The 12,419-nt window shown below is 42.5% G+C and overlaps 1 protein-coding gene across 1 annotated transcript in view; it reads left to right on the top strand.

Moving 5' to 3' along the window:
- The window catches only part of atad2b (ATPase family AAA domain containing 2B), an 86,948-nt gene extending 75,602 nt beyond the window's left edge, over positions 1–11,346 (top strand). The window contains exons 27-28 of the mRNA XM_036549778.1: positions 3,479–3,607; positions 8,913–11,346. Of these exons, the coding sequence (XP_036405671.1) occupies positions 3,479–3,607; positions 8,913–8,954 (171 nt within the window). The 3' untranslated portion in view covers positions 8,955–11,346. The remainder of the gene's footprint in view (positions 1–3,478; positions 3,608–8,912) is intronic.
- The last annotated feature ends 1,073 nt before the right edge of the window (positions 11,347–12,419 follow it).

Raw genomic sequence — 12,419 nt, 5'->3', positions numbered from 1 at the left:
AGTGTGACCCAAAATAAAGTGCCAGATTTAGTCTGATTGCTGGTGTTACAGATTCAAGGGCACGCTCACTGATTACAATCATTTCTGCCTGTGCATTTGACTTGGAAGATGCTCATTTAGGCTTTGGAAGAGAAGTGTGTTTTTCTTTCCCCCAATGCATTTTGCAGTGCAGTTTAGCATCTGTAACCCTGACCTTGATTCACCATGGCTTTGAGTGGATTAACCCCAGCTTGATTTGGGTCATTCTTTTTCTATGACAAGCTCCAAACCTTATCTGTGATTAATAGGGTGTTTGCGCTACACAGCTGACTTCATTAATGTCAGCAAACAATTGGTTCTCTGTCCCTCTATGGCCCTGTTTTGTTTATTGGCTTAAGTTGTCAACTTATCTCATTTTTTCCGTTCTGTGACAGGTATCTTTTGTCTCTACGTGTATCCCAAATGAAATGCGCACCAGTTCTGTTAATATTCTTTTTTGTAGGTAATGTTCGGCATATATTCTATTTATTCCTCTTTTTGTTTGGGTTAGCGTTGTATGTTTATCTCTAATATTTATCATGCTTGTTGTGCTGGTGTGAAAAGAGCCATTGGATTTACAGTAGATTCCTTCCCTGCTGAAAGCCCTTTAAGTGCTTTAGAACTGAGAAAAACAAGTATGTAACTGAGAATAACAGGCCTTCAAACAGGCACATTCTCAAAAGGCAATGGTGGAAGTTGGAGCATCAAGAATTTAAAATCTCTGGCACTTTCAATTTGGTTACTAGTGAACTGTTGTTATTGCACGTTATGAGATAGTGATAATAATACACTGAGTTCAGCTTGTGCCTTGAATTTCATGTACTGAAGTCATTTAATTACCACAGTGTAACAGAATGAATGCACTTGTAATGTGTACTGATTTGCTTACAACTGAATACTAATAAAACATCCAGTGGTCTCTCCCTTGAGTTGCTTAAAAGGCTTTGGTAGATAGAAAGAAGGGTATCACTTTACATCAAGGCTACATTAGTTAACATCAATGAATTTATTACTTAACAGGAGTACATGATTAATGGACACTGTTCCAAAGCATTGGCAGGGCTTATGTAGACATACCAAATAGTTAAGATACATAAGCATTAATACTATGTGCTTGATACCAGATGTTCCAACACAAGGTTGATGCTATACAATGCATTAGATGCTGCTGTGGCACTTTAATTAGACATTGGTGTAAATTAGACATACATTAGCCTTTAGCCAAGAAATAAATAGTTGCCGTTTAAGGCAAGAAACTGAAGAATCTGTCATCGCGTGTTCATTGGTGAAGGTGTGGGTGGTAATTAATACGTTCGTTCATGTTAGCTGATGTGACCTTAACATAAAGTGTGAGCAGATGTAATGGGTAATGAAGTGCTGAAACATGATCTGGGCTTTACATCAACTGCCCCACCAACCCAGCTCTGTCCGAACGTGCTGATTGGTCCATTGTATTTGACTCTGCCATTTGGTCTGCTGTGCCTGGTCATGTTGGTTTGGGGCGTTGTAGAATTAACTGTGCTACAAAGAGTGGCATTGTTTTACCAGACTTTATAATGATCCTGTATCAACATGTAAATTTCAGTAAAGTAAGTAAATTAGTTTAGAAAAGCAACACTTTATATTAAGATTATATTAATTACACTATGGTAAAATATTGTGTGAAATATAAGTGTTGCCTGTCTTCAAGGCACTTTATCAGTCAATTCATGCGATGAAACATTAGTTGCCTTTTAACAGAATGTCTGAGTCTAATGCCTGGTTTAGCACAGGCTTTGCAGTCCAGGTTAATGATGATATAATGTTTTAATTCATGGAATCTCAATATAAATGTTGCTAAGGGATATAGAGTAACACAGAGCAGTGATAGTGGCCACTGCGTGGTCCCTCGTAACGCCTTGCTGTTCAGGCAAGTCTGTTTTTGGATGGTGCTCATTGCAGGGCCTGTTTTCTTGGCCTTAACCACTGCGTATTCTCCCTCGGGGCCCACAGACAAGGTGAAGTCTCTCTGGGCATCTTTGTAAACAGGAAAAAAAATAAAAACGATGTCTACATTTGGGAATTGCAAAGGCTCTTGTGAACTGAACAGAACCACAGCGTTTCTGAATTCTTCACTATTGTTTGCTCCCATGCTAGTCCTGCGTCTTTTTCACCTGAAAGAATGAAGTGATTTGCTATGGAAATGTCCGATCTCTGTGTGCACACCAAGCATTTCCAAGGCGGTTATCGCTAACATACTTCTACCGAGGCAATTTCCAGCATTTTAATTCTGTTTTTTTCCCCCTACTTTTTTTTTTTATCTCAGTTCATTTGCTACGGGAAGCTATTTTACAGGTATTTCATTACCGCTGGCATCCAGACCTCATTGTGTTCCCTTTTACGAGTTCTCCTGTGTCATTTTGTTCCAGAGCCTAATCAGGTTTTCCTGTTTGTGAGTATCAAATATGCATAATTCAGGAATTCACATTTATTAGCCTTTTTTAATTTTGATGAACATTAAGAAACTGGAATGAGAGTCACATTACCCGGTATTGTTTTTCAGTTGATAAGGCCATGAAAGTAAGGTAATATTTACCACAATCGTGATCACATTCCTGACCTTTTTTTTTTTTTTTTTTTTGGAAACTGCGGATCGGTCAAAAGAACAACATGTATCTCATAAATCTGTCATGTCTTTTGTCTTCGACACCGCAGTCTCCTGACTGCAAGGGGCAGCAATGTGCTGGAGTGGCTCAGGAACCTGGTTCTTCATACAGTAGCCTACAGCAGTAGAAATTGGACAGCGTGTCACATTTAAGTAATGCAAGTCACATATTCTATTTCCAGCCTGATAGATAATGTAACATACTCTCTGACAGAATTGACCGTCTAGTGTTTTTGATGAATGACCATGTCTGTTGCACATGCGACTTAAATTTCAGCGTGGGCTGCATTTCAATAACAGTGCGCGTGAAGTTCTCAGGCTTCACAGTGATTTGTAATGGGCGAAATGCTGCAATGCTGAAAGGCATGGGGTTTTTTTCTTTCTTTTATTTTTGTTCTAATGGGAACTATATACCTGTATGATATAGTTCAGTGTTCCTCAGCCTGTTTTTGTGGTTAATAATCTTGCCAGTTTCAGTGGTCGGCTTTATTTTTTTTTTTTTTTATCTAATTGTGTGTAATGTTTTAACATTACCTTTGCGCATGTAGTACTCTTAATTGCAACAGAGATTGGGGTGCATTAAAATTATGCTCATTATAACAGAGAGCGGGAGATCAGTTTTCGACTTCTTTAACTTTAGGTTACGCTGCAAAAAGCGTGGTATGAAAGCGATTTCGTGTGTAGTTCAAAAAGGCAGTTTGCTAATGGGGATTCTCATTTGAACTGGCATGCCTGTTAGTAATGCAGCGCGATCGGAAGCGGGGTTTTTCTCTGCGTGGCGCTTTGCTGACCCGCGCGTGTGGCTCCCGGCTGCAGGGCCTGCTGGAGACGGTGGTGGAGAAGACGGAGAACTACACGGTGGACCAGCTGGAGAGACTCTACTCCCTCCTCAGCCAGTGCATCTACCAGCATCGCAGGGACTACGACAAGACCCGCTTGATGGAGGTGAGTGTGCGGACGGCCGCCAACCATCTCGACATCCGAGAGCCGTTTCCCGGACGGCTAGTGTGTGTGGAGACCCCCTGATACACGCACAGAAAAACACACCAACGCACATGCGCACACACACTCATGGACACACACTTGTGCACGTACACACAGACACACGCACACAAACGCTCACATACACCCACACACACACACACACACACACACACACACACACCCCCCGCCCACCCACCCGGCCGTCTTTCCAAGGCTTATCTGTCATTACCTCACTCACCTGCCTCGGTGTGAAAGAGACGGCTCTCTTTCCTGTGAAAGGAGAGACTCCGACTGAAGCCTTTGGCAAGGCCGAATCCAAAGCCCGTCGTGACATTTCGCAGCTGTACTCTATTAGCTGTAATCCCCCCCCTTTTGTCTGCTCTTAATTCTTAATGCCGCTGCAAGCGCCACTCATCGTGGCTGAAGGTTTTCTTTTGAACGCGGCGCAGGCCACCCTAATTTCCCTACGACTGGCCTTTGCGAAATGATTTCTCAGCTTTTGAGCTGTCACAGGGCTTAAGGAAATGGAGAGGTTGTAACACCGATGTGCCGGGAAGATACCGGTGTGAGAGGAGAGCGGGAGGAGCCGCGGCAGCAGCTGCCGGGAGAGCGAGCGCGGCGATAACGGGAGGATGACGCGGCTCGTGTCAGCGGCACCCGCAGACGATGCACGGGCTCCTCAGCTCATTTTCCTGTGTGTGGGTGTGTGTGTGCGTGTGTGTGTGCGTGTGTGTGTGTGTGCGTGTGTGTGTGCGTGTGTGTGTGTGTGGGTGGGTGGGGGTGGGTGGGTGTGTGCATCTGGGTGTGTGTGTCTGTGGGTGTGTGGGTGGGTGGGTGTGTGTGTGTCTGGGTGTGTGTGGGGTGTGTGTGTGTGTGTGTCTGGGTGTGTGTGTGTATGTTTGTGTGTCTGGGTGTGGGTGTGCGTGTGGGTTTGTGTGGGTGTGTGTGTGTGGGGGTTTGTTCTGGATGTCGGTGATAGACATCCTGAGCAGATTCAGGTCTGGCACTAACATGCTTCAAATAGTTCAGAGTCCACCTTTTTGTACCTTTCAGCAATGAAAGAACTCTCTGTCCATGAACACACACAAAGCAGGCAATTCCTACGCTTGACTACAACCTCAGAGCAAGCAGGGAAACTGCTTTCTAAGACAGTTGGCTTTGTTTGCCTAGCGTATTTAAATCTAACTCGGCCACGGCCAGCCAACACAATGACAGTGTGGAGGAGAAAATAAACAAGGACTTGAGCGGTGTGTTGGAAGCCATTTCCTACACAGGATGATATGGTCTTCAGCTACACAGCTGGGTGAGGCTCATAATGTAACACCTGTGGATTTTAAAATGTTGGAGAATCTGCAGTAGTTCTCTGTGTTTGTGCTAATTGCATTGATTAGCTTAAAACCTCGCACACGGTGTTTCGCTTACACGTGGCTCCATTAAATTCTGTTAATCTGAACATCTCTCCGGAGCGTTTAGCAAACATGACTGAGCAGAACGCCATGCGAATGGTTTAATTTAACGACTGCCTTACTCAAACATGTATTTCTGCAGTCATTTAAAATATCCCCAGAAATCTTCCGTCGCTTGGTATCACAATCTCCTACTGTTTGTAATGCTTCCATATAATGTTGGCTATGTAATGCTTAGTTAGTATCAGGTCTTGCTTTCAAGGAAGAGGAAAACTTGGCTTCATTCCAGTCAACAAACATCGGTTTAGTCAAAAAGATCGAACGCAAGAGTAGAAATGATGCCCGTGTCAGTAGCCTTTCGGCCGAACTCTGAGCTCTTACACTCATCTCATCTCTCCCAGCTGTTATCTATCCAGGCTGAAGCCACGTTTGGTGGTCAGTATGCAGTATGTCAGTTGCGCTGTCAGCGTGCAGTATGAGGGGACAGAGCAGACACAGTAGCGTCCTCGTGCTGTCAGCGTGCAGTATGAGGGGACAGAGCAGACACAGTAGCGTCCTCGTGCTGTCAGCGTGCAGTATGAGGGGACAGAGCAGACACAGTAGCGTCCTCGTGCTGTCAGTGTGCAGTATGAGGGGACAGAGCAGACACAGTAGCGTCCTCGTGCTGTCAGCGTGCAGTATGAGGGGACAGAGCAGACACAGTAGCGTCCTCGTGCTGTCAGCGTGCAGTATGAGGGGACAGAGCAGACACAGTAGCGTCCTCGTGCTGTCAGCGTGCAGTATGAGGGGACAGAGCAGACACAGTAGCGTCCTCGTGCTGTCAGTGTGCAGTATGAGGGGACAGAGCAGACACAGTAGAAACCTGCCAGCTGAAGCCAGCCTCTCGCAGGCAGATGTTCCCAAACTTGCAGACACACCCATGCCAGATTTGTGCCGCACTTCATATTTTGTTTGGTCGGTCACAGATATTTTATTGTTTTCCCAATATTATTTTCTCACGAAACGCGTATGGGAATTCTCCGTATGGCTCGGGCTGGCAGCGTTTGCAGCACTGTGGTTTCCCAGCCATTTAGTGAGTAATGGAGGCGGGATTACTTTACTCACTCACTGGTGAGACATACATTTGGTGCACATACGGCGCCACATACCTCGATGCATAAGTAAACCACACAGCGCAAGGTGAGCGAGGCCCAGTTAAAATAAGCCGTTGTGTGACAGTTTTTGGCCAGTCGTGGTCCCCAGCAGTAGCCTCCATCTGCAGAGAGCACCTGTCCCCCCACACTGTGAGGGCAGGACGCACAGCTCCAGCTGTGTGGAAGTGTGGGACGGCTGGGTGCTGGCATGGTGCCACTGCAAGGCAAAATGACCAGGCCTCTGCCAGAGAGAAACCCAGAGAGCAGAAACTCAGCGAAAATTAAAGATTTCCTCAGTCACGCTGTAACGCGGTGTTAGGCTGTCCGGGAGTAATCCCATTTAGCAATCAAATAACTCACCGCAGAGCCAGCGAAGTTGGGCCTGCCTGATTGTAGCTACCGCAGTACTGCTGACAGTATTTTATCTTTTTTTTCTCCTCTAGTGAAGAAACATGGAGGTCGTTTCTTCAAAATGGTGATTTCTTTTGCTTTTCCATACAAGCCCTATTGTTACTCCAGTGATGTGATTCTGTTAAGTCTGCTCACTACTACAACAGAGCACCAAGGCTCTAGTTAATGCTCCCTGGAACCTACCCTTATTCAGAGGACACAGTCTGAGATCATAACCAGAGGGTTGTAGGAAACTGTCAATGTACTGCAGATAAAGCTAGCATATACTGAATTGTGTCAGTAAATTACCATCATTCTGAAACGATATGTCAGAATAAAACCTAACAAAGTTATCCTGTGTAAGAGTGTCTGCCAAGAAAATGTGTGAAACTGGATTTTGTATATGGTATACTTTCCTGGTATAATTTCCTCTTTATTAACTTCAAATAGCCTGTATATTAAGTTTTACTTACATCAATTGATTCCTCTTGATAGATAATTTTGCATGACTAATACGAGAGTGGAAATTTTAGTATAGCTGTTACCACTAATAGGTACCTGTATTGCTAATCTGTCAACCATTGATTCATTTCTGTCAAATGTTTAAAGATGAGCTGTAATATGTGTGTCTTTAACGTTGTCATATTAGTCGCATTTTGTTCCCTTAATTGACTTCCTACACCTTGTCACTTTTGGCTTTTGAATTTCCCGTGAGTCTCCAGTGAAGCCTGTCTGCGAGCCGGAGTTGAAAATGAGCTCAGTGCGAGAAAAGGCAGGGAGAGAGGCGTGCAGCTGCGGCGAGCGATGGAGCGCGCTCAGACGGTAGCAGCAGAATGCAGATCCCTGTTCTGAGCCGAGCCTTTCCTCTGTTTGGAGGAGTAATTATCGAGATGTACTGATAGCTGACGAGCCCCTGAAATGAACACCTCACTAGCAGGGAGCGTTTTGTCTGCGGTTCGAATCGTAAAATGAATACTGATTTGAGAGTAAGTTGCCCATCTGCTAATTAAACCCGCGCAATGCGACTGTTACTAAAATAGCCTCAGTTTTTTCGGTTATTCTGTGAGTTTTATTATAATGCTGGTGGAGTGGGCCACAGCCTAATTGTGGCAGGAAGAAAGAAAAAGTTGATGAACTGAGGTGATTGCATGCCATTGTAAGTAAAAGTCAGAGCGCGTTTGAAAGGACTCCTGATCTCCATCAGGGTGAGTGAGAGGAGGGGGGTTGTTAGTGGCATAGGTTTTGCAGTGTCTGAAGGCTTGCAGGTAATTATCTGCCACACGTTGAAGGTCACAGTTTCTCAGTAGATGAGGAGACACAATGCGAAGGACTCTTTTCCACTTTGTCCAGCACTTCGTCATATCGTAGGTCACTGGCTTGCCTACTTTGGATGGCTTTCTAAAGGTTCTAATGCAAAAAGAGGAGGAAATACAGGCCAGAATGAGTAAAGCTAGTGAGAATTCCACTGATGTGAGAGTTTTTTTGGGGGAAAAAATGTTCATTACATTATAGCCAGTTTTAATCTAATTCACATGCTAATTTGATTTTGTGTCATGTTGTCAGGGCCATGAAACATTTCCTTTCATTTCCTGATGAAAGTCTATATCATGATATTTCGTCACAGACCTAATATGTAAATATGTAATATGTAAATATGTTGATCTCTAATACACTTTTGTGTGAAATCACTGCTAGAATACATTATTTTTCTGTAGATTTGACATTAATTGTGTGACTTGTGTCCCACAGTCATGAATTACTTCACACAGTCATGCATTAGCCCACACAAATGAAATCAGAGTTAGCCCACACAAATGCATTCATGAATTAACCCACGCAAGCGAAATCATGAATTAGCCCACACAAATGCAATGATGAATTAGCTCACACAGTCATGAATTAGCCCATCCCAGTGGAGTAGGCTAATTCATGGCTACAGAAGAGCAAATATCCTGAATGCTCATTTTTTAATGAGGCTACACCATACTTTATCGTCCAATTATAGCAACATAAACATTATTCTGTGTTTGTCTGTAAAAGTGGTCGCAAGTAAACCGTTAGTTCAAGATATTTAATTATGGAATTAAGACATTTTTCCACTGTTCCTTAGAGCAGTCCAGGTTTTTTTTCCCCTCTGTTTTTCTGTTCCAGTGATACCAGATAAATGTCACTTGCTGTTATTTAAAGTCAGACGTCTGTATGTTTTTTATATACAGGTCTAATACCATCATGTACTTGGATTCTCACTTGGCAAATTTTGTCCTTTGTAGTTTGTCATTCATATTTCTGTGAAATAACAGTAATTTAATGGATATCTTTCTCCTTTTTGTCTTTCAGGAAATGGAGCGGAAAGTTCAACATTTCGAAACATTCCTGTGAGGAATTAGAGGCGGTCAGGTTGATCCTGATAACTGACTCTTACAGTACATAAGGGAGACCAGCCTTTTGAGCCATTTCTCTACTTCAGAACCAAGCAGGTTTGCAGCCTTGGTCTTAATGGAAAAAAAAACAGACTTTATATGGCGATTTTGGTGCTATTGTCTCAGGTACCTGGACCGAACCAGTCTACAGAACCAAACATAAGACGTATTTAGGTTTATTTTATGTCATTGAAATACACATGCCAATGCTGTCAGATGTTCCTGGTGCTATCATATCCATTTGCTGCTCTTGGTTTCCTTCTGAAAATCCGGGTGAAATCAACTCAACTGGTCCCCTACATCGGGCCACCCCACATAAATAAAGTTCACACACGTAAACTGTACACACACACACACACACACACACACACACACACACACACACACACACACACACATCCCCACATACCCACACCCACACCAGCAGTGGCAAAGCAGTGTGAGTGAGGTATCTCTGAGTAGGGGGTCATGAATGTTGTCTGCATTGTTCAAGCAAACTGTGTGACCGATTTTCCCCACCCTCTTGCGCAGAAATGGTAGGGCAGTCTTCCGGTACTTGGAGACACTTAAATTGGAACTGCTTGAAATGTTCACTCAAGTACTCTGAGCTCCTTTTGCCAAAATGAAATTGCTTTGAAAGGTCGCTTTGAAAGATTGGTTTGGACTTCCTTCTTTTTCTCTTGAAGGTGAGGTCCTCCCTGATCGTGTAAGTTCTTTTGGTGCTCCCACTTCCAAAAATATAAGAAAACATTAAAAAATTCTGGAAATCCCTAAATGTTTAAAATACAACCAGAAAAAGGCTGTGTCCGTGACACCAATGCAAACCAAATATAAACTGGCTCCTGACCTCTGACACCTCTGGAAAAACGGTGACAGTTTGCTCTTAGTAATGACATATTGACATGTACAGTAACTGAAATGTTTAGTATCTGCCGTCTGTCTGTATTCACTGTGTGATTTTTTTTTTTTTCTTTGACACAAGTTGTGCTCACTAATTTTCAACACCTAGCTGGGATAACTGGACGCAGTTGAATTAGAAAGCCTCGGTTGATTGCACTGCCTAGCATGTGCCTTATATAACCTTCTACTTAGACAGCACCACTTTTGCTGGTGGCAATTTGTTGGGCTTTGGTTTCATGTATGAAGTTTGCCTCCATCAGGTGTACAGAATAGAATAAGTAAACGAGACTACTTTATACTTCTAGACTCTGGCCATTTTAACTGGACTATAGAAAGGGGTGTAGTCTAGAATAATATTAGCATCATTTCATTATGCATGCAGAGTCATGATGTTGGCACTTTTCTCGTCTGCTACAGCATATCGCAGAAGAACTTTGTGCCAATCTTCCGCTCTCTGAGTGTGGTGTCCTGCAGTAAGATTTCGTAAGGAAATCAACAAATTTATATACGTACACAAATGTGTTTAGTACATTCAGTACATTTGTTGCATCATTATATAGTTTTGTTTTTCATTTTCTGTTATTTCCATAATTTTGCGCAAATTGTTTCAGAACTTGGGAAGAAGAAGGCCATTCTAGGCAGTGCGAATTGTTGTCAAAGGTATAAAGAGCATTATTTTGTTTTTGTTCCTTCGTGACTATTTCTTTTTCTTTTAATTTTTTTGTTTTCTTTTATTTTTTGTTTTCAATGCCTGACTTAGCAGAGTTTCTGAGCTGTTGACAACAAGGCTGCATTTTAATGGGTAACTACATTGTTTACCAAAAGCGAAATGAAAAAAAATTTTTTAGAAACTGCGTTTTGGTAGACGGACGTTAGGACAGGCTCGACGTGAAGAGCTCCCGCCATTTCAGACCTTCACGTGAAATCTGCACGATTCTTTCCATCTGTTTTTACAAACGTGGATCAGAACAAGTCACAAAGGTACAGGCCAGAGCCTCTACCCTCACACAGATTCCAGTGAAGCTTCTAAACATATGCAAAAATAGCATCTGAGGAGATAGTATTGGACTACTGCAGAAAGAAAAACACAGCTACCTCAGCTTAACTTAATTTAACGTAAGGAAAAAAAAATGACAAGCCGTTTACTGGGTACGAACAGTATTTGTAAAGTACTGCAATGTTGTTGCAACGCAAACGCAAAAGCTAAGGTATTGGATTAATTCTTAGACGTGAAGAGTAACCCTGTGGCCACTGCAGTAATCCAGCGTTTTCTGTTTTTTAATCTCCTTCCTTTTTGTCTGTTTGCATTTGAGCCAAGAAGAAGAAGAAGAATCCAGCTCATGAATTTTAGTGAAAAGTTGTTTACTGTATGCTCTGGTTTTTCAGATGGACGTCTTACATTTGCTTGTTCTTTCTGATCACACTATACTACAAACTAAAGGCTATCACAGTGGCACCATATTTTTTTGTCCATTTTGCTATTTTTCTTTTCTGCTCAAACCTAGGTTTTGACGTAGTCTTTATGCTATTCTTGTTTATTTCTTTTCTAATTATTTATTAACATTATTAAACATGGTGTTTTTACAGTCTAATATCCATTAAACAGTCTTTTGTACTTATGAAATACAATTGGAAAATTGTTACTCAAGTTTTGATATATGTGCTGAACGCAATGTAGCATAATTGTGTAGCAAGTTTGTGTGGAAAAGGGGGGTTTTTTACAGGTCTCAGGTTCTTGCTGCATTAATTATCTTTTCAACTTTTATATTTATTCTACGTTGATGTTGATTTTCATTTTTGATTTAGTGGTAAAAGGACTGTGACATACTGGATGGTGCCTAAACGAACAGGCGAAACGATCTTCTTTTCAAACACGCCAGATCTTGAAAGGAACTCTATATGTTTGTTGTTTAATTGCTGCTGTGATACTGACCACTGTTATGAGTCACAACGAGCTGGTTATGTCTCACGCCCACAGTCTGTTGCCACAATGTCACAGGATAAGAATAAATTTAACTTGCAAACGTGCTTAGAATCCGCCTTTTACTGTCATGTGAGATGTGTGAATTATAACCTTTTTTTTTATTAACATTTTCCCCTTTGAGTTATTGAAATATTGTGATCTCAAGATCTCAAAAACACCCAGCAATCAGTCTGTCGACTTCACAGATCAGGTGGTGTGGTTGGTTACAGTAAATCAGATGTATTCAGTTCCTGATCATATGTTATGTTGGCGTTTCTCTCTCCCCCCTTTTTTAAATTTTTTTTTTAATTTAACATTTTAACTTTCTACGCTTTCCGAGCTGGCAGGCGAAATGACTAACGCAGATTCAGAGGGCAACGATTTAACTGAAGTTTGGCGCAGTCAGGAGAAATAGATCTCGATCCGGTACCTTCAGGTACACATCGGACCGGCTTTGCCCATGAGACTCTGAGCAGCTCGGCAATCCCCCCCCCCCCCCCCCGCTCAAATGTTGGAGGCTTTTTATATTAGGGCAGGTTTACCAGATGTCAGTTAGCAATT

Source organism: Megalops cyprinoides, chromosome 17 (genome assembly GCF_013368585.1).
Source record: "Megalops cyprinoides isolate fMegCyp1 chromosome 17, fMegCyp1.pri, whole genome shotgun sequence".
Taxonomy (NCBI): Eukaryota; Metazoa; Chordata; class Actinopteri; order Elopiformes; family Megalopidae; genus Megalops; species Megalops cyprinoides.
The sequence above is the reverse complement of the archived record's forward strand: the minus strand, read 5'-3'. Positions and strand labels throughout refer to the sequence as shown.